Raw genomic sequence first — 27,520 nt, 5'->3', positions numbered from 1 at the left:
CTGTCGCCGCGCCCCCTCGCGGCGGCCCGCGGCCCTGCACTCGCGCAGGCGGGAAACCGGGTACCGCCGCGCCCCCTGGGGGACCTGACCGTCGGGGAGGCTTTCTGTCCCCGCGCACCCCACCCCGGCCCCCTCCTTCCGCCGGCTCGCCGCAGTGATCGGGCCTGCTGGGCGGACTTCGGACCGCTGCCCGGGGAGGCACCGACCGCTTGGAGATGACACTGCCCCTCCGCGGGCACAGAGCCCAGAGTCAAGGGCAAACGCAAACCACAGTGAGATCTCAGGACAGCGGGAACAGACGGGCCAGGAGAAACAGTCGCGACAACACCCCGGACTGACGCGGGTGCAGAGGTCCTGCATCACCCAGACCCTGTGGTAGGAAAGTAAGGCAGGCAGACTGGCAGTTTCTTATAAAACAAAATGTGCCATTACGGTAGGACTCAGTCATTGCGTTCCTGGACACTGACCCCAGAGAAGTAAAGCTACACACACACACACACACACACACACACACACCTGTACGAATGATTTTAGTAGCTTTGTTCTGAATAGCCAACATCTGGAAACACCCTTATAGTAGACAGAATACGGACATCCCAAAGATGTCCCTATTCTAATCCCTGGAACCTATGAATATGTTACCTTACATGGCAAAAGGAACGTGAATAAATGAAAACTCTTTTTTTTTTCCTAATATTTTATTTATTTATTTGACAGAAATCACAAGCAGACAGAGAGGCAGGCAGAGAGAGAGGGGAGTAGGAAGCAGGCTTCCCGCTGAGCAGAGAGCCCGATGTGGGGCTCCATGTGGGGCTCAATGTGGGGATGTGGGGCTTGATGTGGGGCTCGATCCCAGGACCCGGAGATGACCTGATCCGAAGACATAGGCTTTAACGCACTAAGCCACCCAGGCGCCCCAGTAAGTGAAAACTCTTGAGCGGGGACATTATCCTGGAGTATGTTCATAAACGTGGCCACCGTGCTTGGCCGTTCCTTCTATCTAGAAGTGAAGTCAGGCTGTGGTATGAGCAGTCTATCGCTGGGGCTCTAAGACCCTGCAAAGCCCGTGGTTACTAGAGTTTGCTGTGGTAGAGTAAAAAGGCTGTCAGGAGTCCCTGCTATGTCCTAATTATACAGTCACAGCAGAGTCCTCAAGAGTACTAGAGCAAGGCCATAGTGTCTGCAGCAAAGAAACTTGAAAAGCAGCTCCTAGCCCCCTCCTGCACCCCAGTAGGAAACCAAGTACCAGACCAAAGAACATCAAGTGACTGAGACTCCTGTGCCTCCTATCAGAAAGGAGATATTCAGCCAGACTAACCAAGTTGTCAACTCGGCTGGACAAAGCAATTCGTCGTTCAATGGACATGAGCCGTTTGGAATTGGGTTACTATGACAGGTCTTGAAGACACGAGGAAGCTGCACAAAAATAATAGATTTGACCTCCGTATCACCTGCTTGTATTGAATCAAAGTTTTGCCCTCTGTTCGTGCCCCTAGCCTTATAAGGAGCATCCTATGATCAGCCGATGAAAGAGGAGAAAACCAAGGCCTGGTTCACAGCTGGGTCCAAAATCTCGGTGCCAACTGGAGACAGATTGCTATTGCTCTAGAACCCCAATGTGATGGGGAGACATCCTGTGCATAGAGCTTCAAACAGAACACCTGCTCATCGACTTGGTGTAAAAGGAGAAGTGGCCTGAGTAAGAATATATATGGACACCCGCACAGTAATGAATGGGTGACTGGTTGGAGCAAAACTCCAAGATCTGGGGAAGGAGCACATGAATGGACCAAGGGGAGCAGAAACAAAGTGTGTAGCCTTGGGGTGCCTGGGTGTCTCAGTCGGTTAAGCGTCTGCCTTCAGCTCAGGTCATGATCCCAGGGTCCTGGGATTGAGCCCCGCATAAGGATCCCTGCTCAGCAGGGAGCATGCTTCTCTCTCCCTCTACATCTCCCCCAGCTCAGCTTGTTCTCTCTCTTTCTCTCAAATAAATAAAGCTCTGAAAAAAAAAAAAAAAGGATGTAGCCTTTTCTATTCTGTGCCAGTTCCCACCAATGAGAGCCACTCAACAACCAAGTGGATAAGACAACCCCCCCACACACTAGAAATCAGCTAACACTCATCCTTGTCAGCCTCCATGCTTGCACAGTGTGTCCATGAACAGAGTATTTGTGCTGGCACAACTGGATAAAGCAACACGGGCTTCCTCTTACCAAAACTGGTAGAGCTACTGTGGCTGTGGACAGTCTTATCTGTTAGCATCCAAAGTCAATGCCAGCCCCCCAAAATGCTACATCCCTGAAGGAGACCAAACAGCTATTTGGCGGCAGGATAATTCTATTGATTTCTTTCCACCCTGGAGGACTAGCTGTTCATTCTTACTGGAGTCAATGCATTTCAGTACTTGGTAGTACTATGCTATGTAGGATCCCAAGACACTAAATCAGTGCCACGAGTCCACTGATAGTGGTTCTGGCAAAGGCATCATAGGCTGACAACACATTTTAGATTTCCAATAATTAAATACTTCTGTGACAACGGTAGTGATAGAAGTAAATGTGATTTTTTATATTGTGTAATGAAATGTGTCAACATTTGGTAAATCTAACTAACTAGGTAAACCAATATTTTCCAAAGATTTTACAAAATTAGATATGGTATAAGAGCCATTCAAGGTGAAAGACCTATAGATTATAATGGAATGAGTACAGAAAGTTCAGAAAGTTTCATATGCTCCATTACGAGACATTGAAAATTGGGAAGTCCTTAGTATTTCCTAACAATGCTACCATTTCTGGCCTACCTCGTGTCTCTACAGACCAATTTCCATATAATATCATTTTGCTTCAACCTGAAGAACTTCAGAATCTCTTGAAGTCCGGGAAGGAATTCTCTGAGCTTTTGTTTTTAAACGTCTTTACTTCAATTTCATATTTGAAAGATATTTCCATTTGATGTAGAATTCTACACTCTTACTTGACGTCTTTTAACACTTGAAGAGGATCCTCTCTGTACTATCTTCTAACTTGCATTGTGTCTGGAGAGAAGTCTGCAATCATTCTTATCTCTTTTTTCTAAAGATTTTTTATTTTTAAATAATCCCTACACCCAGTGTGGGGCTTAAACTCACGACCCCAAGATCAAGAGTCACGTGCTCTACTGGCAGAGCCAGTCAGGTGCCCTGATCATTCTTATCTTTGCTCCTCTGTATAGAACATGTCTTTTTCCCAGTTGCTTTTCAACTCCAGCCCTGAGTTTCAAATAACAATTCAATGATTATGTTCGGCAGTGTGGTTTTTCTTTATGTTTACTTGGGGTCCGTTGTGCTTCCTGAAACTGTGGCTTTTAGTTTTTAATCAAACTTAGAAATTTTTCAGCAATTATTTGAATTCTTTGAAATTTTTTGAAGAATATCCTGTCTTCGGGTATTTCTGCTCCCACTGCTTTCTTCCATCCTTCTGTACTCCAATTTCTCAGGCAAGATCGCTTGATACCATCCCACAGGTCAAATCCTCAGGGTCCAATAACTTTTTTCAGCCTTTTCTTTTTTTTTTTTAAAGATTTTATTTATTTACTTGACAGAGAACACAAGTGGGCAGAGAGGCAGGCAGAGAGAGAGAGAGCCCGACGCGGGGCTCAATCCCAGGACCCTGGGATCATGACCTGGGCTGAAGGCAGAAGCTTAACCCACTGAGCCACCCAGGGGCCCCTTTTCAGCCTTTTCTTATCTGTGCTTCAGTTTGGATGTTTATATTAGACTGTGCCTTCGATTTCATTAATATTTTCCTCTGTAGTATCCAATCTGTGATCAAACCCATCCAGCGAATTTCTCGCTGCAGGTGGTGTATTTTTCACCTCTAACAGTTCCATTTAGCTTTTTCTTTATATTCTCTTCTAGACACATTCATGTTTTTTTTTTTAAAGGTTTTATTTATTCATTTGACAGACAGAGATCACAAGTAAGCAGAGAGGCAGGCAGAGAGAGAGAGGGAGGAAGCAGGCTCCCTGCTGAGCAGAGAGCCTAATGGGGGCTCGATCCCAGGACCCTGGAATCATGACCTGAGCCGAAGGCAGAGGCTTTAACCCACTGAGCAACCCAGACGCCCTCATGTTTTTTTTTTTTTTTTAATCTTTGAGCAAATTTAGAATACTAATACCAGGTGTTTTATTAACTTTTTAAGATTTAATTTATTTATTTTTAGAGAGAGAGTACAAGAAAGGGAATGCGTGAGCCAGAGGCAGGGTAGAGGGAGAGGGGGAGAATCTCAAGCAGACTTCATGCTGAACTCATAGCCCACCCCAGGGGTTCCATCCCCGGACCCTGAGCTTATGACCTGAGCAGAAACCAAGAGTTGGACACTTAACTGAGTGAACCATCCAGGCACCCCAGTAACAGGTGTTTTAAAGTTCTTGCTACTATTTCTGTATGTGTTTCTATTGATGGGTTTACCTCTTTGTTATAGGTCTAGTGATTTTTAATGAATGCTGAGCACTATTAATATTACATTGTGGACTATTTGACTTGTATGTTCTTTCTTTAAGGAGTGTGGAAATTTGGCAGGCAGCTAAATTACTTGCAGTTCATCGTGGTCCATTTGAAGTGTTGTTGTTGTTGTTGTTTTTAATGTTCAGTTAGCCAACATATCACATCATTTGTTTTTGTTGTAGTGTTCAACAATTCATTAGTTGAGCCTAACACCCGGGGCTCATCACAAGACATGCCCTCCTTAATACCCATCACCCGGAGTTGGTTTTTAAGCTTTGTTAGGATAAGTCTAGAATAGCCTTTATTCTAGGACTACCTTACCTTAATACTAAGGTGCGAGGCTTGTGACGTCTCTACTGATTGCCTGAGTATTGGCTGAGGTCCTTGCTCTCTGGATGGATGAACCTTGAATCTCCCAGCACTGTGTGAGCTCTCTGAGCCGTTCATCCTGTACTCCCCACCGCCCCTCCCCCACCTGTCCCCTGCCAGCTGTTCTTTGCCTTGTGTGTAACCTATGTGTGCATGCATTCGTATTCAGCCAAAGACTGAAGAGGGTGTTCTGCAAAATTCTGGAGTTGTTTCTCTGCATATCTCCATCCTGTACAGCAGGAATCGACAAACTTGCCCTATAAAAGACACTAAATATTTTAAGCGTTGCAGGCCACATGTGGACTCTGCCATATATGCATTTTAATAAAAAGCAACTCTTGGGGCGCCTGGGTGGCTCAGTCAGTTAAGCATCTCAGGATCCTGGGATAGAGTCCCACCATCAGGCTCCCTGCTCAGCAGGGAATCTGCTTCTCCCTCTTCCTCTGCCTCTCCCTCTGCCTGCTGCTCTGCCTGCCTGTGCTCTCTCTCCCTTTGACTCTGTCAAGTAAATAACTAAAATATTTTTTTAAATGAAAATAAAAAACAACTCTTTAAAACTGTGCAAATCAAAAAAAAAAACTGTGTAAATCATTTGAGGCGCCTGGGTGGCTCAGTAGGTTGAAGCCTCTGCCTTCAGCTCAGGTCATGGTCTCAGGGTCCTGGGGTTGAGCCCCGAGTTGGGCTCTCTGCTCAGCAGGGAGCCTGCTTCCCCCTCTCTCTCTGCCTGCCTCTCTGCCTACTTGTGATCTCTGTCAAATAAATAAATAAAATATTTTTTAATTAAAAATTTTTTAAAAACTGTGTAAATCATTCTTAGTCCTTTTTTTTAAAAGATTTATTTATTTATTTATTTGACAGACAGAGATCACAAGTAGGCAGAGAGGCAGGCAGAGAGGAGGAAGCAGGCTCCCCACAGAGCAGAGAGCCCGATGTGGGGCTCGATCCCAGGACCCTGAGATCATGACCTGAGCCACCCAGGTGCCCCCATTCTTAGTCCTATACAAAAACAGCCTGTGTCTGGAATTAGCCCACAAACCATAGCATGCTAAGCCCTGCTCTACAGGATTCTGACCTGGAAACTCCAGATGCCTGGCCCTCCTGAGCCCCAGTCTGTCTCCTTAACTTAGTGTTATCATTGTGTTCTGTTTGGGCTTCCCTGTTTCATGTGAAAATTGCCTCTGCTTAGGAAGCCAGGATGACTGTAGTGTTCAACTCACTTGCCCTTCTCCCTAGGGTCCTCGTCCTACATTGTCATACAGTGCTAACTCTTAACAACTCTAGTTCTAGCAGAACAACTGGTTTTCCACATATACAATCAGTGGATTTTCACTTTTGATTAAGAGTAATTCCACATCATTATGTATCTTTTGAATTACCTGTGTCACCTGCAAGAGTTATGACCTTGGATGTCAACGATTCATGTGTAAATGTATTTGTCAATAATTTGTGTGTAAATGTATTTTTCTTAACTCCTAATGCCAGTTTTCAAATTAAATTTTACCAAACCATACTCCCGCCGTCAGTAGATGAATCTTTCTATTAATCTCCACTTGTCCCAACAGTTATTGCCACAGTTCTGTTTTTTCCCACATGGTGGGCATAAAATTCTATCTTGCTATGGCTTTAATTTGCATTTCCCTAGAGTATATGTTCATGTCTTTCCTGGCCATTTGTGCTGTCTTTTTATAAAATGTTTGTAACATCTGCCCAATTTTATATTTGGATTGCTTTTGAAATACTTCTTATTGAGGTTTTTTTTTTTTTAAGATTTTATTTATTTATTAGACAGACAGAGATCACAAGTAGGCAGAGAGGCAGGCAGAGAGGAGGAAGCAGGCTCCCCACAGAGCAGAGAGCCCGATGTGGGGCTCGATCCCAGGACCCTGAGATCATGACCTGAGCCGAAGGCAGAGGCTTTAACCCACTGAGCCACCCAGGCGCCCCTGAGGTTTTTTTTTTTTTTTTATGCATGCTAATTCTTTGTTGGTAAATGCAATGCTCCCGATATCATTTCACAACCATAAACTTGTCTTTTCACTTCATTACATCTTTTTCTTTATCATTTATGCTTTTCGTGTCTGATTTTAAAAAGCTTTCCCTAGGGTCGCCTGGGTGGCTCAGTCACTTGAGCATCTGCCTTCCGCTCAGGTCATGATCCCAGAGTCCCAGGGTCAAGCCCCACATTGGGTTCCTCACTCAGTGGGGAGTCTGTTTCTCACTCTGACCCTCCCCCCTCTCTTGTTCTCTCTCTCTCAAATAAATAAAATCTTTTTTTTTAAGCCTTCCCTATTCTGAGGTCTTAAAGATACTGTCCTGTATTTTCTTCTAAAAGCTTTAAAGTTTTTTTTTTATGTTTTGTCTTTTAGCCAAGTATTTTTTTTGTTTATAGTGAGATAGGAATTCAGTTTTATTTATTTTCCATTTAACCTTTTATGTCAGCATCATGTACTGAATGGCCCATTATTTTTTTTTTAATTAAAGTATAGTTAACATATTCTTAATTACTAGAGATTTTGAGTAGCAGTACATGACAGGATGCATTCTCCCATCTTGACTTCTTCTTTAGGGTTTTGGCTCTTTTTGGTACTCCATATAAACTTTTGGATAAGTTTGACAATTTTTTTTTTAACCGTTGAAAGTTCTATTCAAATACGCATTGAATCTAAAGAGCATTTGGGGGAGAACTGACATCTGCGTGGTATTGAGCTTCCTTGCTCATGAATTTGGTGCATCTCTATTTAGGTCTTCCTTCACAGCCTTCAATAAAATTTCATAAATTTTCCCACAAAGTCACACACGTCTTTCAGAAACACAATTTTACATTATTCTCCTAGTCAACAATCTTATCAAATTGTTTTATCAGTTTTGATAATTCATAGATTCTTTGGGGGGGTTCTATATTGAAAAAAAGAAAACCTACAAATTAGAAGTTACTGTGTGACACAGTCATGCTTTTAAATATTTGCTATTACTTGTTTCTTTACTCACTGTGTTCATTAGGATACAGGCTAAGGTGCGGTAACAGAGATGTCCCGATATACAGTTTCTTTCTCTCTTGCTCCACAGTCTAAACGTAGGCAGCCAAGTCCAGTTCTGTCACCCTTCACACGGGCACACCTCTCAACATCCAAAACTGCATCTCCATCTTTCTCCTCTTCCAATTTAGAAAGGGGAAAGAGCCAAAAACCATACTTGTGTCCCTTTGAAGGACATCCCCCCAACAGCACATACTTCTACTTACCTCTCATGGAACATAACTTAAATCCATGGTCACCCTAAGCTTCAGGGGAAGCTGAGAATGGCACTTGTTAGGTGCATAGGCACCCAGATCTCCAGGAGATGTACAGATGTACAGATGTACACTGTTCTGGTGTACCTACCTGCCAACTGCTCTGGGCATTGTTACTAGGAATTCACACCTGCATCCTTCTGAGGAGGTTTCCCCTCGAGATCATGGAGCCACAGGACGGAAGGTGATGAGGAGTTGCATTCCTACCTCCCAACCCTCCAGTCAGCCTACAGCCAAAGACAGAGTGGGGCAGGGCACGAAAGCCCAGCTCCCTTGCCTTAAGTCTGGATGAATTCTAGAACATAGATACCAGGATCTTGCTCAGCCTAGACTTCACCTGTAATCACATTCTTAGTAAATTTCTTGACCTTTCTCCTATCCTGCTTCCCTCACATCCCTATAGGTTTTTCTTGAAAATAACTCTCTCTCTTTTTTATAAAGATTTTATTTATTCTTTTGACAGACAGAGATCACAAGTAGGCAGAGAGGCAGGCAGAGAGAGAGAGAGAGAGAGAGAAGCAGGCTCCCTGCTGAGCAGAGAGCCCGATGCGGGACTCGAACCCAGGACCCTGAGATCATGACCTGAGCCGAAGGCAGAGGCTTTAACCCACTGAGCCACCCAGGTGCCTCGAAAATAACTCTCTTAATAAGTTATTTGAACACGAATGCCTGCCCCCAAATTTGCTCATAGCCCAGTAGATGCTGGAGCTGGCTTGTCCCAGCTCATGAAAGCAGACTCGTGATTGTCAGGAATTTTATGAGCTGGCTGTTAAGCACGGTCATTATTAAAATTTAAATTATAAAATCTATAATTAAAGAAGTTACACTAAAAACAGAGGTAATAAATACTCCAAATTCATTACATCCTAGTTATTTTCCTGAATTTTTTAACTACCTGTGCTCTTGAGGTTAGGGCTACTATAGCTGTATGGTAGAACTTCTATCTAACGGTATACTTCTCTTCCCAAGTCCAGATGCAGTAATGTGATGTCGGTAGCTTGAAATCAGTCACGGGGCGGGCACCTGGGTGGCTCAGGTGGTTAAGCGTCTGCCTTCGTCATGATGCCCAGGTCCTGGGATTGAAGCCCTGCATTGCATCAGGCTCCTTGCTCAGGGGGGAGTCTGCTTCTCCTCCCTGCTCTGCCCCTACCCTCTGCTTGGGCTCTCTCTGACACCCTCTCTCTGCCATTCTTTCTTCTTTCTCAAATAAATAAACAAAATCTGGAAGGAAGGAAGGAAGGAGGAAGGAAGGAAGGAAGGAAGGAAGGAAGGAAGGAAGGAAGGAAGAGAAGAGAGAGAGAGAAAAAAAAAAGAAAGAAGCCATAGTGGAAGTATTTATACTATGGAAATCTAATAAATGTTACAAATCTGGGCTTTTTTCCCCCTCCAGAGCTGCTTGTTAAATATCTGCTGGCACAACACTAGAATGACCTAAAACATCAGGTCATTTCATAAGACATGTATCATTCAAGAGGAAGAGAATAGACATTGGGGCCAAACTAGAATATGTCATATTAGCCTTTTTTTTTTTTTTAACTAGGAAAAATTTGCATATGGTTAAATAGACCTTAAGTGCACAATCTACTTTTTAATTAATATATATATCCAGGGCGCCTGGGTGGCTCAGTGGGTTAAGCCACTGCCTTCGGCTCAGGTCATGATCTCAGAGTCCTGGGATCGAGTCCCACATCGGGTTCTCTGCTCAGCAGGGAGCCTGCTTCCCTCTCTCTCTCTCTCTGCCTGCCTCTCTACCTGTGATCTATCTCTGTCAAATAAATAAATAAAATCTTTAAAATGTATATATATATATATATATATATATATATATATATATCTCCATATAACCACCACTTTGATCAAGCTATAAATCATTTTGAAACCCCAGAAAATGCATTTGTGCCTTCCTCACATGCATCATAAGCAACCAGTGATCACCCAGTGTGCCTATATGGTCTTCATAGAAATGGAATCAGAAATCTGTATTCTTTGGGTCTGGCTTCTTTCACTCAACAGGCTTTTTTAATTTCCATCCATGTTCTTGGGTCTATCAACAGTTTATTCTTTTTTATTGCCAAGTAGCATTTTCACTGATTATCATTTATCAGTTGGCAGACACTTGAGTTGTTTCCAGATTCTGGCTATTATGAATAAAGATGCTATGAACGTTCATATATAAGTCTCTGAGTGGATATTTCTGCTCTTTTCGTCCAGCCTGTGGCTTCGGTTTTTCACTTTCTTAACAGTGTCTTTTAAGGAGCAGAATATTTTCATTTTGATGAAATCCAACCATTTATTTTCTTGTGTAGGTCATGCTTTTTGTGTCCTGTCTAAGCAATCTTTGGAACTCAAGGGTCACAGAGACTTTACTTCCTTGTTCTAGAAGTTTTCTAGATGTAGACTTTCCGTGTAGTTCTATAATCCATTTTAAGTAATTTTTTACATGCAATGCAAAGTTAAGATTCAGAGATTTGTTTTGTTTTGTTTTTACATAGGAATCTCCCATTGTGCCGGTTATCATTTATTTAAAAGACTATCCTTGGGGCGCCTGGGTGGCTCAGTTCATGATCCCAGGGAACTGGCATGGAGCCCAGCATTGGGCTCCCTGCCTGGTGGGAAGCCTGTTTCTCCCTCTCCCACTCCCCCTGATTGTGTTCCCTCTCTTGCTGTGTCTCTCTCTGCCAAAATAAATAAATTAAATCTTTTAATAAGTAAATAAATAAAATTTAAATAAATAAAATACTGTCCTTTTCTACATTGAATTGCCTCAGTACCATTGTTGAAACCAATTTGCCATATATGTGTGGAGCTATATCTAGACTCTCTATCCTGTTCCACTGACCCATATGTCTGCCCTTGTGCCAATACCATACTGCCTTGACTACTACACTTCTATGGTAAGTCTTGAAGTATAAGAGTTTTCTTTTTATTATTATTCTATATCCTTTGATTTTCTGTATACATTTTAGAATCAGCTTGTCCATTTCTACACAAATCTCCACCTTGAGAAACATGAAGAAATTGGGAGGTGTAACATTACTGACTTTCAAGACTCACTATAAAAGCTACAGTAACTAGGGCACTGTAAAATTGGCATAAGAATATACAGATAAACCTATATATATATATATATATATATACACACACACACACACACACACACAAACAGATAAGGAACTAAATAGGGAATCCATAAAGAGATGCACATATATGATGTCAATTTTGGACGAAGCACCAATGTAAGTCAATGTGAAAATAAATGTATTTCCAGCAAATGGTACCGGAACTGGATAAGCATTAAAGATACAGAAAAATATACTTTCATCCCTGTGTCTCATACCATCTCCCAAATTAGTTTGTAGACCACAGACCTAAACATGAAAGCTAAAATTATAAAGTTTCCAGGAGAAATAAATAGAAGAAAAAGCCTCACAGCCCCTAGCTAAAAAGTGAAAAGAGTCACAGACTTAGGAATCTACTCAGAATACAGGAAGGCTACTTAGAAGTCAGCAATTTAAAAAAAAAAAAAGCATCCTATTTAAAGATGGACAAAAGAGCTGAAAACATACTTCATAGAAGATATGCATATGACCAGTAGTACATAAAAAGATGCTCAACATCATTATCTACAGGGAAACAGAAATAAAAAACCTAATGCTGTACCATTTCATACCTATTAGAATTGGGGAAAAAAAAAAAAAAAAAAAGCCTGAGGACGGATGAGGGTATGGATCAACTGGAACTCTCATTTATTGCTGGGAGTAGTGTAAAATGGTACAAATAATTCGGAAGACTCTTAGGAAATTTCTAATAACATTAACCTTTCGTTAATCTCATTAGCCAGCAGTTCTGCTCCTAGGTTGATTCCCAAAAGAAGGGAAAGTATATAGATAACAAAAAAAATCTTGTACTAGAATGCTTATTAGCAGCTTCATTCATAATACCCCAAACTGGAAACAACCCAAGTGTCCATCAAGGAGACTAAGCCAATGGTGGAATGTTTGTGTGGGAATATTACTACTCCCCAATAAAAAAGAATGAACTAGGGGCACCTGGGTGGTTCGGTCAGTTAAGCATCTGGCTTCGACTCAGGTCATGATCTCAGGGTTGGGAGATCGAGCCCCGCATCAGGCTCCCTGCTGGGTGTGGAGCCTGCTTAAGACTCTCTCTCTCTCTCGGGGCGCCTGGGTGGTTCAGTGGATTAAAGCCTCTGCCTTCAGCTTGGGTCATGATCCCAGGGTCCTGGAATTGAGCCCCGCATCAGGCTCTCTGCTCAGCGGGGAGCCTGCTTCCTCCTCTCTCTCTCCCTGCCTCTCTGCCTACTTGTAAATCTCTGTCAAATAAATAAATAAAATCTTAAAAAAAAAAAAAAAAAAAGATTCCCTTCTCTCTCTCTCCCTCAGACCCCCACCCCACCTCCCACTCTTAAAAAAAAAAAATGAGGTTCAGTAATATGCAAATAATCTGATCATCAGAACCGTGGTTACTTCTGGGAGGGGATGATTAGAAAGGGATACAAGAGAATATCCTGGATTAATGCAAATGTTTTCAATCCTGATTTGGAGACATTAGCATGGGGGAATACCTCTGTTAAAACTCATAAAATTGTATATTGCAATGTGTACCTTTTACTATATATAAATTATACCCCAATACAGAAAATAATACAGAAATGCATTAAGAAAGAACAGTCATTCATGAACATAAGCTTTTAACCTTATCAATTTTGGAAAAATGAACAGAGAAAGAAGCCATAGTGTATAGTGAAGTGGGAATTAAAAATTATTTAGTCTAGGGGCGCCTGGGTGGCTCAGTCAGTTAAGTGTCTGACTCCTGATTTCATCTCAGGGTCCTGAGATGGAGCCCAGCGCTGGGTTCTGCACTCAGCAGGGAATCTGCTTAAGATTCTCCCTCTCCCTCTGCCTCTCACCCCCTCCCTAAAAAAAATTTTTTTTTAATTAGTCTAAATAAATGACTTTTAAAACTTATATTCATAACAATCCAGAAATAAAGCTCCACCTGGTTGGTTAGAATGAGGTTTTTCTATAAGTAACTGAGACGGAAGAGAACAATGGCTTAATTAAAGAGTTTCTTTCCCTGTCGCATGAAGAGCTGTGATAGCAGCCCTGCAAATTCCAAGGAGCCAAGTTCCTTCTAAATTCCTGCTCCATACCCTTAGCTCCAGACCTCCATACCCTCGTGTCCCAAGATCAGTGCTCAAGCTCTGGTTCCCATGTACGCCTTCCAGCCAGGAGAGAAGAAAGAGAGCTGAAGAAGGGCTCGTCCCCCAAATTCACCAACCTTTCGGTCTGTATTTTATTGGCCAGAATTCGTGCCACACTTAGGTGGGTGGGACTTGGAAAGACAGTCTTTTCTCTGACTGGCTATGTGTCCAGAAGGAAGGCAATGAAAAGTGTGAGATGGGGCTATTATGGATCTAATCACTTCTTTATTCACCTAAATATTCACAGGCACTTTCTTCTCACATGCAACCAGCACTGATCCCCTGCTAAAAGAAAGGAACCTCAAGGTTTTGAGATGGGGGAAGGAAATCGTTAACAGTGGGAGAAAGGTGACAAACAGCGACTCTGGGATGGCAGGGTCCGGCACACACATGGTGAGTACTCAGCCTGTCTCCTGCCTGAGCCTCGGCCCCGTGTCCTTCAGAGCTGGGTCAAGGTTATGGTGCTCAAGGCTCCATCTAACTCCAACAGGCAGAAAGTATGGGCTGCTGTTCGAAGGCACTGCCCTAACCCCTCTCAAGCTTCCTCTCTCTCTCATGTCTTCTCCCCAGAGGCAATGGCCAGCAAACTCAGCTACGAAGCTCCCTGAAGAGATGCTGGTAGCCACGAGGGGCACAGCAGCAGGACCCAAGTCGGACTCGGATCAGAGTAGATGAGGGCCTCCCCTCTCATTCTAGAGTTTCCAAAGCATCGCAAACACATCCCTAAGTTAAATGTGAGATAACTTTTCCTCAGTGTCCCCACACCCCCACATCAGGAGAGATACAGAACACGCAAGTGACAATCCAAACATTTATTCAGTTGACATCGGAGATCTCCACACTCCTCAATGCCTCCACATAGCTTGGGCTGAGCCTGGATGGGACCACTAGAGACTGAGGAAGGGGGGCCCATCACGGGGTTGCCACAGGAGCACCTGTGTGGCAGGATCCAAGCTGGGTGCTAGGGAAACGTCTTCCAGACTCAGGCACCCCAGTCCAATGTGGAAACCCCAGGCCTCACACCTCAGCAGGGACATGGTGACACCCCCTCCCTCTCTCTCTCTCTGCACAATCAGCAAGCTGACTGCTTCAACACAAGGTCAGGTGACAGCCTGAGACCACACCCAGGTCCCACGCTGTCTCACCACTCCTGAGGGCTCTTCTCTCCCAGAGGTTCTCCAAGATGACAAGGAAGCCCCGCACTCCCCCTGGCAGGTCGGCCGGCTCTCAGGCTGGGATGCCTGACCCCATCCTTCCAGGAGGGCAAAGGTACAGCCAAGGTTGTGCAGGTGACTGGGGCATCAGGCTGGGATGCTTTCGGGGCTCCAGCCTTGCTGCCAGTTCCTATTGTGTGGCTCTCTACTGGGTCAGGGGATGCCAACCAGAACTGGAGGAAAGGGCATCTGAGCAGGAGTGGGAGGTCGGAGGAGAGGCCCGGTGTGAGACTCGGAAATAGGAGGGGGAGTGGGCCAGGGTGATCAGGGGGCCACCAGGATGCCCAGGGGCAGCACTAGGCATAGAAGTGGGATGAGGAACACCACCGGATACAAAAAGGAGGCCTGATTAATCACTCCAGCTATCCACTCCGCATAGACAGCAAGATCTGTATAAACTCCAGGCATATTTCCACGACCGCAGCCAATGCCCCAGCTCACGACTCCTACCTGGACCCATGTTTCCTTAAATTTACAGACCAGAGGGCCCCCAGAGTCTCCCTGGAGAAAGAGAAAGAGACGAATGCAGGACTAGAAGGCCATCCACATCAGAGCAGGCTGACTGCTGTGTAAGGCACTGGGCAGTCGGGCACGCGGGGGCCTTCCCCAGGGACCTACCGGGCCCGGCCTTCCGTGAACCTGAGAACTGAGAATTGAAAAGTTAATGGGAAGGGGTGCCTGGCTGGCCCAACCCTAATCTCGGGGTTGTAAGTTTGAGCCCCACACTGGGTATAGAGAGTACTTAAAAATAAAATCTTCAAAAAAAAAAAAAAAAGAGAGAGAGAGAAAGAAAAGAAGAAAGGGAGGGAGGCAGGAAGGGGAACGTTAATGGGAAAATTTTACTATCCTTGGGAGGCTATTATAACTGGTTGTTTCCCATACCATACTAGCTATTAAGTATTTTGAATATCACATCTGCATGAGAGTCCCCCAAATCCATACATCTAGCTTAAAATTTCTCTAAATCTCCTAACCCATACAGCCAGCTCCCTCCGTATCTGATGCCCCACTTCCAGACATCCCATAGACACCCCATTGGACGCAGAACCCAGCATGCCCAGCATGTCCTCTCCCAGACCTGCTCGGGGGCCCCCGCCCCCCACCAACCAGCTCAGACAGAAACAGAACCCTCCAAACCTCTCCCTCGCCCTCACCCTCCCAGCAGTCAGTCACCAGGAACGCAGGATCCAACTTCAGACACACCCCCTTCACCCCCTCACCGCCCCAGGTCCCGCTCGGGACTCCGCGTCATCACCGAGATGACGGACGCAAACACCTAGCCTACAGTCCTGCCCGGATGGCATCGAGAAACTCGGCCCAGCGCCCCAGGCCACGCGGAACCCGACTCCAGCCCTCTTCTCTGGTCCCCTCATTGCTCCAGACCTGGAAGGTGGGCCCTACATGTGACAAGTTCCCTCACACCTCGGAGCCACCGTCCGTGCTGCTCCCCCTCCCTACAGTGCTGTTCTCCTCTTTCCAAGAAATCCCAAGACTCATCCTCTGAGTCCAGGCTCAAACGCGCCCTCCTCCAGAAGGCACTCGACGCGGGAAGAAGAGGGCGGGCCAGGTTCTGCCCATGAATCTCCTTCGAGAAGGAGCGAAAGGAGGTGGTGGCAGGTCACCCAGGCCCTGGCACCTGGGAATGAGGAAGCTTGGAGGGGTCACCCTCAATGTGCAGATGCAACAGGGTCCGCAAAGTTACCTGACAAGAATCCTTTCCAGCTCCTTTATAGCCACAGAGCATCCCCTTCAGGACTCTGTTCTTCTTTGTTGCCATGACTTCCTGAACCATCTCATTGCACCTTTCATGGAGGATAATGTTTTGGTCGACCTCCTGGAGAACACCCGTAATGTGGTCGCCATCTACAGGGGAAGAAGAAACTCGGCAGTCAGTGGCTTGTGCCCAGGTGGACGGTGAGCCCCTCGGCACCTAGCTTCCCCTTCGAAAAAGGCAGGGCCGTGGGTTCTGTGCCCCCTTTGACAGTGGAGGAAATCAGGCACCAAAGTGGACATGGGAAGAAAAGGAGGTAAGAACTAATAAAGTCAAGATGGCATAGAGAAGGACCAATCCGGACGGGAACAGGGCAAGGCCTTCCCAGCCCGAGAAATGATAACCAAGTCCCTGTTACTCTGAGTACCAACAATAAGAGTGACAGGGATCCCATGCATCAGAAGTATCTTTACTCTCGAGCAGGTTCGCAGGCTCAAGAATGGGGAGTGTCCCCAAGTTACCAACCCAGCCTCTTCCCAGAGATGGGAGGCCCTGCAGCCTCAGCAACAGAGAGACCTTCTGTCCCTAAAGGGACGGAGAGCTCCCTGACAAGCAAGGCCAGTACTTTTCAGAGACTGGACAGTTCTGACTGGCAAACAATTCGTCACCTGCTGAGCAGAAACCCACCCCGGAAGAACACCATGGCCTCTGGCTCCATCCCCAGGGAACCTAAAAATACCCCCAAACCAGCCAGGCATGGTGCCTCACCAATCTACAGAAAAAGACTTCCCCCAGGTATCTCTTCTCCTGAGAGAGCTCCAGGTCCCAGGACCTGTGCCTTCCCTAAACGGCTACCATGAAATATTTGTGCTGCAACAAAAGACGTCAACCAACTTCTAGACTCAAGTCAATCAGGAGCCATTACTCTGGCCACTGCTAAACTCTGACCCCCCTCCTTCCCCCTCTTCCAGGCAGTCCTCCTTCCTGCCCCTCTCTTTAGCTTTTCTGCCTACTTCAGGGCTGGGCTGCCTCCTTGCTACCCGCCTCACGGTCTCACCCTGTTCTTTTTTGCCCCATCCGGTCACCCAGCACGTGGTCCCAGCTTCCACCTGGAAAGTCTTCTGAGGGATGCATACAGGCTGGACGGTCCCTGTGAAGTTCACAGGGTAGAGGAGATGGAGAAGGGCAAGGTCATTTTGAACGGTTCCAACTACCGAGAGTTGAGGATGGACGATGACGTTCTTGACCGGGATCACCACACTGGTGACTTCCTTATAGGCGCTCCGATCTCCCATCTTGACACTGTAGCGGAAAGGGCTATGGGAGAGAGGATGTGCCCCTCATGGAGACCTTTCCCACACACGGCAGAGGCTTCCCAGCCTGGCCCTAACCTCCCTCACCGCTCTTTCTACCGCCCTAACACCAAACAGCCCTCCTTAACGACTCTCAACATTGGTTTGCTAGTCCAAATAACTGGTTTGCTTCACCAAATTGGTATTCCTAGTGATGAGACAGCCAGTGCCGAACCCGTGCATTTTGTAGTGCGGGCGGGCCTTGGCTGGGTTGGTTTGGGTTGGGTTGGGTTGGGTTGAGTTGGGTTGGGTTGGGTTGGGTGTGGGTTTTGTCAATTGCCAGGGCAACAGAACCTAATGGGTACCTGAGGAGGGCAGGGCTGGCTTCAGAACTCTGTGACCCCTCTTCACTCCTCACCTTAAAATACAGTGGCCTGCAGTCAGCACCCACTGCGATGTGAGGAGGGAGCCTCCGCACACGTGTTTCTGGTTCATCCTCAGGCTCACCTGCCAAGGCCACTTCCCCTCTTCCGCCTCCTTTCCTCCCGTGGTGTTCTCAACGACGTGGCCACACCCTGGAGTGGGAACAGCGAGCAAGGAAGAACCTCCAAGAAACAGCCCGGGCTTCCGAGGAGAGCACCAAGTGCCCCTCGGGGGAGGTAGGGGGGCGGTGGTGAAGGCCACAGCCCCTTAGACTCCAGGGCCCTGCTTCAGAGTCCCCGGGCCCTGTACCCCCAGACCTCCAAGGCCGCAGGGTGTCCTGCTCAGACTCCAGAAGCGGGGCTGCATTCCTCGGGGTGAGGCAGAGGGGTGAATACTGGCTCCCCCAGACTCCCCGGGGCCCTGGCTCCCACTTGCAGGCCGCAGCCCCCCTCAAGGCTCCCAACGCCAGATGTCACCTGGGATCAGTTCCAACAGCTGGGAGAGTATGGCATTCTCTTGGGGCTCCGGGGTCGCAGACTGTCCCTCAGCCCCCGACACGGTTGCACTGGTGCCCTCACGGCCACCCTCCGAGGACGATGGGGAGGTGGGCGCCGAGGAGGGTGGGGACGATGTGGACCCGCCCTGCGCCCCACCAAGCCGAGGCTGGAGGAGCAGGAGCCAGAGCAGGAGGCCCAGGGAGCCGCCGCCGGGGGACGCCATGGACCCGCCGCGCCGTGCCTCTCACGGTGGCGGGTGGACCGGTCCACGCTGGCGCGCGAGCGACGTAAACAGCGGCTCCTCGCGCTGGGGGCCAAGTGCGAAACATCGCGCCCTCAGCATCCGCCCCCCTCCCCCGGTCCTCTCTCTGCTCTGAGTCCCATCGAACCCCGCCCAGGCTGGAGGAGTCAGGGTGCTTCCGAGGAGCTTGCCCTTGACAAGGACCTCCCAGTTCCGGGGACACCGCCTGATGTCCCTGCCTCTTCTGGTGCGGTTCCTGGGCTGGAGCTGTTGAGGACAGGCAGCCTGGGCATCCCCTGAGGAGACTGCATTCTCCACTCTTCGTTCTGGTTCTTCAGCTCAGGATTTCATCCACCAGACAGAGATTTTGGGGTGGGGGACCATACTGATTAAGTAATTGAGACAAAGGAGTAGGCAGCTGTTCTGTTTCAATGATAGGGGAGCCTTAAAAAAAATTAGCCACCACCAAAGACACATGCAAGTCAGTTTCTTCTTCTTAGGGCTTGGTCCCTGGCATCCGGCCCGGTGGCGTGTCCTCTGTCTTTGCACCCTAAAGGCTTCTGCTAGGCCCCTGCCTCCTTGGGCTTCAGCATCCCTGTTGAAGTCAGGGAGAAAACAACAGTCACAGCTTCTAAATTGCAATAGTTCCCTCTTTTTTCCTGGCCAAAAGGGGACAGCCAATCACAGTTTTTTAGGAATGTGGATGCTCCCCTAGCAATTTCAACGTCCTGGTTGAAAGGATTGTCTCTCAGGCATTCTTGGAGGTCGGAGAAATGAGGGAGTAGGTCATACATCACGAATCCATTCCAATATTCTCTGCTAACTCTTTGCATTCCTTTCTCTACATGAAACCAAGGAATTGCTGGCATATCCACTGCCTTTAGTGTGGTCCACCACTGAGTTCAGACTTAAAACAACCAGCATGTAGAGTCTGCAACAAGTGGGATCAAGCGCACCTGTGTGAACCAGGAAACTGAATCCAGAATCTCTGGTAAGTGTACTCTTGGCAAATGTGGACCCAGGCCTCCCCAGTCAAGCAAGAGTCCTGAGAATTCAACGCTATCATACACCTCTGGTTCGCTCCAATGTAGACAAGCAAACACTAGCGGTTCTTTTTGAAAGGAAGGCTTCTCCTCCTGGGTTATACTTCGTGCCTGTCCAAGAGCATGCTGGGGTCTTACTCCAGCTACTAGGTCTAGAGGCAGTGAAGAATGGCAGGGGTGATACAGGCAAAGAATTCGCATGCACTTATAATGTCCTCAGATGAACTCATTACACTGTCTCTAAGGTAAAGAGGACCAGCCTTATCCAATGGGAGGAGGCACAATTTCTATTGGCAAGGGAGGTTCAATGTAGCTGAGGATGAGGATGTCCTAAACCTATCCAAATGTGCCCCCGTTTAAATTTCCAGGGTCTCTTTCTCAACCAATGCCCTAACTTTTCTTTAAGAGTTCTGATGAAGCTGTTACTTCAGTTTATGTTCAAACTTATCAACTCGTTTTGTTTTCAACGGCATCAACCCTGCTGTTATACAGTATATGAAATTATTTTAGGGAAATCAGAGAAGCCTTTAATCCAGAAAGTTAAGACTGAGGATTGCCATTTTCTTTCTTTAAAAATCATCAGTGCAGTAAGAAATAACCAGTCCTTTTCACCATCTTTGTGTTCTTCATTTCCAAAACAACATCTATTGTGGCAGCCTGTTATCATTTAATGAACTGTCAAATGCAAAGTGTGGGCTAGTGTAAAACTTTAGAACTTTCGGGAGCTGCAGACACAAGGTGAGCTTGCATCCACTCACAGGGCCTTCCCTACAAACTCCCATCATGTACTCATGAGAAAGATTAGCAGCAGGGCAAGAAACCAGAGAAATGAAAGCCCTGCTTACAGTATAGACATTGGGGAGGGGAGCAGAAGTTGCTGTGGGAAAGGCATGGTGTCCTTCAACTCCATCCCCTAACCCACCAGGCAGCCAAAAGAAGACAGAGCAGCAGCAGCCATTGCCACCACCACCACGGTCACCTTATGTGACTGGGTGAAAGGCACAAACCTGTCATTTTCAGGGCTCAAGTTAAAGCCTACTATATCTGGGTAAAGAGAATGTAAAATAAAGTCTACCCCTAGAGGAGGAGCCAGATCTCTAGGAATCTTCTATGGTGGGGGAGAATCAAGATCACTAAGAAGACCTCATCTCTGAGAGCCAACAATATGGTACCTGCCTAACAGTGAGACTGAGCCAGAAAAAAACAAAGAATGCCCTCCCTCCTACCTCCATTACCAGACTAGTAAGTGTCCAGGAACAAGTAACAGCAGTTTACTCTTGAAGGGGGGAGAGGTAAAAGCATGGAAAGACATCCTCCTGGACACATAAACATGGAGAAGACTGACAGCTGAGTGTAGAACAGACACTGAGAAAAAAAATCCAACAAGTCAGCCACTGCTCAAAGCAAAAAAATGGTTGAAGAATTCGAAGTCTAGTACAGACGGAGGGTAACTACACAACAACAAAACTTGACATGAGTGTCTCAATACTCTCTGCCAAAGAGAAGACAGGCCCATTTCTGAACATATTGTTTGTTTGTTTTAAAGATTTTATTTATTTTAGAGAGAGAGAGAGAGTACAGGCTGGCAGAGGAGCAGAGGGAGAAGGAGAGAGAGAATGCCAAGCAGACTCTGCACTGAGTATGGAGCCTGGTGCAGGGCTTGATCACAGGACCCGAAGATCATGACCTGAGCTGAAATCAAGAGTTGGACACCTCTAACAGACACATGAAAAAATGTTCATCATCATCAGCCATCAGGGAGATTCAAATCAAAACCACATTGAGATACCACCTTACACCAGCTAGAATGGCCAAAATTAACAAGACAGGAAGCAACAAGTGTTGGAGAGGATGCGGAGAAAGGGGAACCCTCCTACACTGTTGGTGGGAATGCAAGTTGGTGCAGCCACTTTGGAAAACAGTATGGAGGTTCCTTAAGAAATTAAAAATAGAGCTTCCCTATGACCCTGGAATTGCACTACTGGGTGTTTACCCCAAAGATACAGATGTAGCGAAAAGGGCCATCTGTACCCCAATGTTCATAGCAGCAGTGGCCACAGTCACCAAACTGTGGAAAGAACCAAGATGCCTTTCAATGAACTAATGGATAAAGAAGATATGGTCCATATATACAATGGAGTATTATGCCTCCACTGGAAAGGATGAATACCCACCTTTTGTATCAACACGAATGGGACTGAAATAAGTCCCATGGATGAGTGAAATAAGTCAAGCAGAGAGAGTCAATTATCACATGGTTTCACTTGTGGTGCATAAGGAATAAGATGGAGGACACTGGGAGAAGGAGTAAAGTGAGTTGGGGGAAATCGGAGGGGGAGATGAAACATGAGAGACTGTGGACTCTGAGAAACAAACTGAGGGTTTTGGAGGGGAGGGTGGGGGGTTGGGTGAGCCTCTGGTGGGTATTAAGGAGGGCACATATTGCACGGAGCACTGGGTGTGGTGCATAAACAATGAATCTTGGAATACTGAAAAAGTAACATTAAATTTCAAAAAAAGAGTTGGACACCTCATAGACTGAGCCACCCAGGCACTCCACAAACATTGTTTACCAAAGTCTCTATTCACCTACACAGAATGACTAGCTTTCAACTAAAAACAATGAGATACACAATGAAAAGGAAATTAACAACACACTATCAAGAGACAAACCAAGCAACAGAACTAGATTCAGATAGCACATGGGGTTTAGAACTATCACAAAGGGAATTTTAGATACTAGGATGAACATGCTGTAGCTGCCATCTTGCCTCCCTGCATGTGTGCACCTAATCTCAATTGCAGCTGGTCCGTCCAAAATGTCCTGAATACCAACCCTACCCTGCCCCCCATTTCCGCTCCAACAAGATGAAAGAAACTCCCACGAACCAGGAGAAAGTCACCAAGCTACAAGCACAAGTGCACACGGGTAGGAAAAGAACTGGTCACAGAAAGAAGAAGATGGTTCGTAGAAGAGCTCCAGCGGATGATAAAAAAGAAACTTCAGTTCGCCTTCAAGTTAGTGGTAAACAATATCTCTGGTACTGAAGAAACAAATGATGTTACAAACCAAGGAAGAGTGGTCTATTTTAACAATCCCAAAGTGCAGGCATCCCTGGCAGCAAATACTTCCACCAGTTCACACCATGCTGAGACAAAGCAGCTGCCAGAAATGCCACCCAGGATCTTACACCAGCTGGGGGCAGACAGTGTGACTCGTTTAAGGAGACTGGCTGAAGCTCTGCCCACACAGTCTGGGGATGGAAGAGCACCACATGCTACTGGGGAAGATGATGATGAGGAAGTTCCAGATCTTGTGGAGACTTTTGGTGAAGCTTCCAAGAATGACGTCGACTAAATGGAGTCAACGTCTAAAGAAGAAAAAATTTGAAGGGAGCTGCTATTTTTTTTTTAATTTTTTTTTCTGGAGATTTGAAACTTTTTTTTAATAGATTTTATTTATTTATTTGACAGACAGAGATCACAAGTAGGCAGAGAGGCTGGCAGAGAGAGAGGAGGAAGCAGGCTCCCCGCTGAGCAGAAAGCCTGATGTGGGGCTCGATCCCAGGACCCCGAGATCATGACCTGAGCCGTAGGCAGAGGCTCCAACCCACTGAGCCACCCAGGCATCCCTGGAGCTGCTATTTTATAACTATGACTGCTTGTTAAAATTTTGTTCATGGACCCAATAATAATCTAGGTCTCTAATATTTTTAAGCCCAAGCCTGTTGGACATTGCAGCTCTTTTCAGTTTTTGCTTATACACAATGAATTCTTTGCCACTAATTAAGCTGAAGAGGCCTGGGAATAAAGTCTGAAATAAGGTTAATCAAGTTCTTTAGCTAGTATGAATACATACATACATACATACATACATCCTATGGTGAACCTATTTGAAGGCTCTAATTCAGAGCTCAACAAATGTTTTCTTTAAAAGGTCAGATAGCAAATATTTTAGGATTTTGAGGTACAATGAAGATATTATGTAGGCCTCTATTAAAAAAGGAGAAATTTCCACAAAAATATAGTAATAATAGTAATTAGATATAATATTTTGTAATAGAAATCGAATGAGAAGTATTTGAGCAGAATAACATTTTACTTAATTGGGTTCAAAATTAGTATTCTCCATCATAAAAATCTATCACAAATTTTCTGTAATGGTGATCTATAGTGGTATTTTATGCATTTAATCTTTTAAAATGTCTTTTAATGCAAATAAGTGCTGCCCAATGCTGATACTAATCTGTGAACATGTAGCTTTGAGCATACTGTTCACTTAGAAGGCAATTATAAAGCTATTTTAGGTTTTTCTCTTGATTTTGCCTTTGTCTTGTCATTACATTGTGAATTAATTATTTCAGTGATGTTTAGGGAACAGTTCCTCAACTACAGTTAAATGGATTTTGAAACATGCAAATTTCCTTTGTGGCACTGACACGAACTCTAAAACTGCTTCTGGAATTGTAACAGAAAGCTCAGAAAATATATTTACTGCAAGTTTGTGTGGGAAAGCACATCTTGCTTGTTTTAACTTTTGACAGCACAAGAACTGTATAAAGCAGCTTGACATAACTTCTGATTCCAAAAAACATTAGCTGTCATCAAATGATTTACATTGCATAGACAGCAATAGAAATAATACAGAATGAGAAAGAAGCAATAGAGAGGATACTGTTATAAGATCCTTACACTACCTAAACAGCAGATACTATTGTTTGAAAGAAGAGGGCAATTAGTTAAAGATATACACTGTAAACTCCAGGGAAATCAGGGGGGAAAAGTTAAATAACTATCAATAAGGCAATAGCAAAGATAAAATAGAAGCATAAATACTCCATTAATTTAAAAGAAAGCAGGAATAGAGAAAAAGAGATGGTACAAATAGAAAGCAATTGGCATGGGGCGCCTGGGTGGCTCAGTGGGTTAAAGCCTCTGCCTTCGGCTCAGGTCATGATCCCAGGGTCCTGGGATCGAGCCCTCCATCGGGCTCTCTGCTCGGCAGGGAGCCTGCTTCCCCCTCTATCTGCCTGCTTCTCTGCCTACTTGTGTTCTCTGTCTGTCAAATAAATAAGTAAAATTAAAAAAAAAAAAAGCAATTGGCATGATGGTAGAATTTAATTCAACATTATCAATATTTATATTAAAGGTAAATGTTTTATTAAGTGAATTAATGCTTCTATGGCGTGAGTTAAAGGAGATTGTCAGACTGGATTTTTTTAAAAACACAACTCAACGATATATCCACCTTAAATATAAAAACATAGATAGGTTATAGGGAAAGGGATAGAGGATGATAAACAAACCAAACACTAATTAAAAGAAGGAGTGGTTATATTACCATCAGACAAAGCCAACATCAGAACAAAGGATATTATCAGGGACAAACAGAGACATTAATCACAGAATGATAAACAAAATTCTAAAGGTGTATGTACCTAAATATGCCCCAAAAAAAAAAATTTCAAAATTTACAGAGCAGGGAGAAAAAGCCAATCTAACCAAAATTAGAATTTGGAATTTGGGTTTGTCTTTCTTAATAATTGATAGGACAAGTACACAGAGAGCTAGTAAGTATATATAAGATCTGCAAAACACTATCATTAATTAGATGTAATGGACATTTGTAGATTACTCTATCCTAGCAACAGCAGAAGACCCTTTTTTCCCCAGTGTACATGGAACATAGACCAAGATAGAGTATATTATGAGCCCTTAAACAAATGGTAATAATTTAAAGAACTGAAATTATGCAAAATACATCCTTAGATCATAACAGAAATTAGAAACTAATAATAGAAAAATACCTTGATGGGCACCAGGATGGCTCAGTCAGTTAAGTTGTCTGACTCTCGATCTCAGCTCAGGTCTTGATCTCAGGGTTATGAGTTCAAGCCCTGCACTGGAGCCCAGCATGGAGCCTAGTTAAAAGAAGAGAGAAAAATGAAAACTATCTTGAAAATTGCCAGATTTTTCCCCCCCAAAATTTTTAAACTTTGATTTTGGGGATGTCTAGGTGGCTCAGTCAGTTAAACATCTGCCTTTGGCTCAGGTCATGATCCCGGGGTGCTGGGATCAAGCCCCATGTCGGGCTCCCTGCTCAGGGAAGAGTCTGCTTCTCCCTCTCTCCCTGCCCCTCCTCCCTGCTTGTGAGCTCACTCTCTCACGCTCTCTGTCAAATAAACAAAATCTTAAAAATAAATAAATAAAACTTTGATTTTGGACTCCCAGAATGGCTTCGTGAGAAACTTGGTTGATTCTTCCCCTAGAAAGAAAGCTATTTAACTGGTGAAAAATGTTTTTTAAAACACAACTATCTCAGGTCTCTGGAAATTGTCCTATGGCCATACAAAGCATTGAGAAATATCTACACGAGAAAATCTACAAAACTTCGTATGAGCCGCAAGAGTCTGTGGCATTTGAGCGATGACCAGCTCCCAGCCCCCGACTCCTTAGCTCCATATTACGGAACTCTACTCTGGGCAAGTGGCCAAGATGATGGGATCTCCTTCTCCCCCAGCTAAGATTTCACTTCAGTAGAAGCAGGTCGCTGGTATCTCTCATCCTCCCAGGTCCATCTGCAGAAGTCCTGTTCCAACAGGCATGCCCAAGAGAACTAGAGCCCCCTTCCCTCACTTTGCCCCTACTCATAGAGCAGGAGCTCTACCCCAGATACTGCAGGTTGAGAATCCGGGGGCTCCAGTCACCCCATCCCAGCTCACTGATAGAGCAGAGGATCCACCTTGGGAAAGGCAAGTGAGAAGACTGCTGGATTGCATCCCTGTCCCCGGTGCCCACTCAGAGCAGAGCAGTTTCATTCCAGGAGAAACAGGCTGCCATCCCCGTCCTCAGCTCTGGGGCAGCAGCACAAACATTCTGCCCAGGAGGAGAGGCAGGCTGAAAGGGGGAGTGTGCTCTGCAGCACTGCCCGAAATAACTGAATTTATTTGGAACAGACGGTAGAGAAATTCATGCCTAAGAGACTTGTTTAAAAACGGAGATCTTCCTGATGAGCAATTAAGAGAGGGTTGAAAGCTCCATGATCCTGGCAGCAAGAAGTGAAACAGCAGACTAGCTCGAAGTTAAACACAGAAAACGAGTGAAAAGAGAAGGAGTCAAAAACACTGTGCACAGACCTTTGTGCACAAGACGGCATTCTCAGGAGTGAATGGATAAGGAACTTCTGAGCTACTAGTCCCTGGCTGAACACGTAGGGGAAAAATAAATTCCCTAAGCTGTGAAAGCCGTCTCCAAGATACACACACATATCCAATGATAAATAGTGAAAATAAAACTGACCAAAGGAGCTTACACACAACCATTTACCATTGAGTGGCTTATGTTGATCCAGGGAAATGGCTGAGCTGGGGGGGTGGGGGGGGGATCTGAGCAGGGATATCAGAGGCTGCAAATAATTACAGGATTATCGTACCCCAGTCACTAAACAAATGAATGACCAAATAAACACCACCACCACGAGTCTGGGGTGGGTTGGGGGGACAGGGAACCATGGTCCAGATTTGCTACAACATATCACATGTCTGCCTTTCAATAACAAAACTGCAAGACATGCAAAAAGACAAGAAATACATAGGAAAAGAGGTAGATAATAAAAAAAACTCTCCTTCCGACGACAGTCTTGTATTTCAACGCATGCAAGAAAACATTTCATAAAATGTAACAGCTTTCCATGATAAAGAACATTCAGGAAACTAGGAATAGAAAGAAACTTCC

The 27,520-nt window shown here is 45.3% G+C and overlaps 1 protein-coding gene across 3 annotated transcripts; it reads right to left on the bottom strand.

Annotated features, from left to right (window-relative positions):
- Nucleotides 1–14,162: 14,162 nt before the first annotated feature.
- LOC101687160 (putative serine protease 42) lies at nucleotides 14,163–25,649 on the bottom strand. 3 transcript variants are annotated; one of them, XM_004760786.3, is made up of 6 exons: nucleotides 25,594–25,649; nucleotides 18,482–19,338; nucleotides 18,001–18,157; nucleotides 17,348–17,607; nucleotides 16,282–16,442; nucleotides 14,163–15,080 (listed from the first exon to the last, which is right to left on the bottom strand). In XM_004760786.3, exons 2-6 carry the CDS (start codon nucleotides 18,723–18,725, stop codon nucleotides 14,844–14,846), a joined length of 1,059 nt encoding a protein of 352 aa, XP_004760843.2. In that variant the 5' UTR covers nucleotides 18,726–19,338; nucleotides 25,594–25,649; the 3' UTR covers nucleotides 14,163–14,843. The 3 variants fall into 3 exon arrangements, with proteins under 3 accessions (XP_004760843.2, XP_044936639.1, XP_044936645.1); XM_045080710.1 differs by lacking the exon at nucleotides 25,594–25,649 and adding an exon at nucleotides 15,198–15,225 and having other exon boundaries at nucleotides 14,950–15,080; nucleotides 18,482–19,439; XM_045080704.1 differs by lacking the exon at nucleotides 25,594–25,649 and having other exon boundaries at nucleotides 18,482–19,435.
- Nucleotides 25,650–27,520: the final 1,871 nt, after the last annotated feature.

The sequence above is a fragment of the Mustela putorius genome, unplaced genomic scaffold (assembly GCF_011764305.1).
Source record: "Mustela putorius furo isolate JIRA1106 unplaced genomic scaffold, ASM1176430v1.1 tig00000095_pilon_pilon_pilon, whole genome shotgun sequence".
Taxonomy (NCBI): Eukaryota; Metazoa; Chordata; class Mammalia; order Carnivora; family Mustelidae; genus Mustela; species Mustela putorius.
Note: the sequence above shows the minus strand (reverse complement) of the source record. Positions and strands in the feature narration are given on the sequence as shown.

Bases quoted from the DNA above. Each gene is read 5' to 3' on its own strand.
- LOC101687160 (XM_004760786.3), bottom strand. From the start codon at position 18,725: ATGGCGTCCCCCGGCGGCGGCTCCCTGGGCCTCCTGCTCTGGCTCCTG. The intron at 17,608-18,000 runs GTGAGGAGTGAA...TCTCTCCCATAG, and splicing joins GCAGGCCACTGTATTTTAAG to CCCTTTCCGCTACAGTGTCA. The intron at 15,081-16,281 runs GTAACTTTGCGG...CTCTTTCTCCAG, and splicing joins CTGGAAAGGATTCTTGTCAG to GGAGACTCTGGGGGCCCTCT.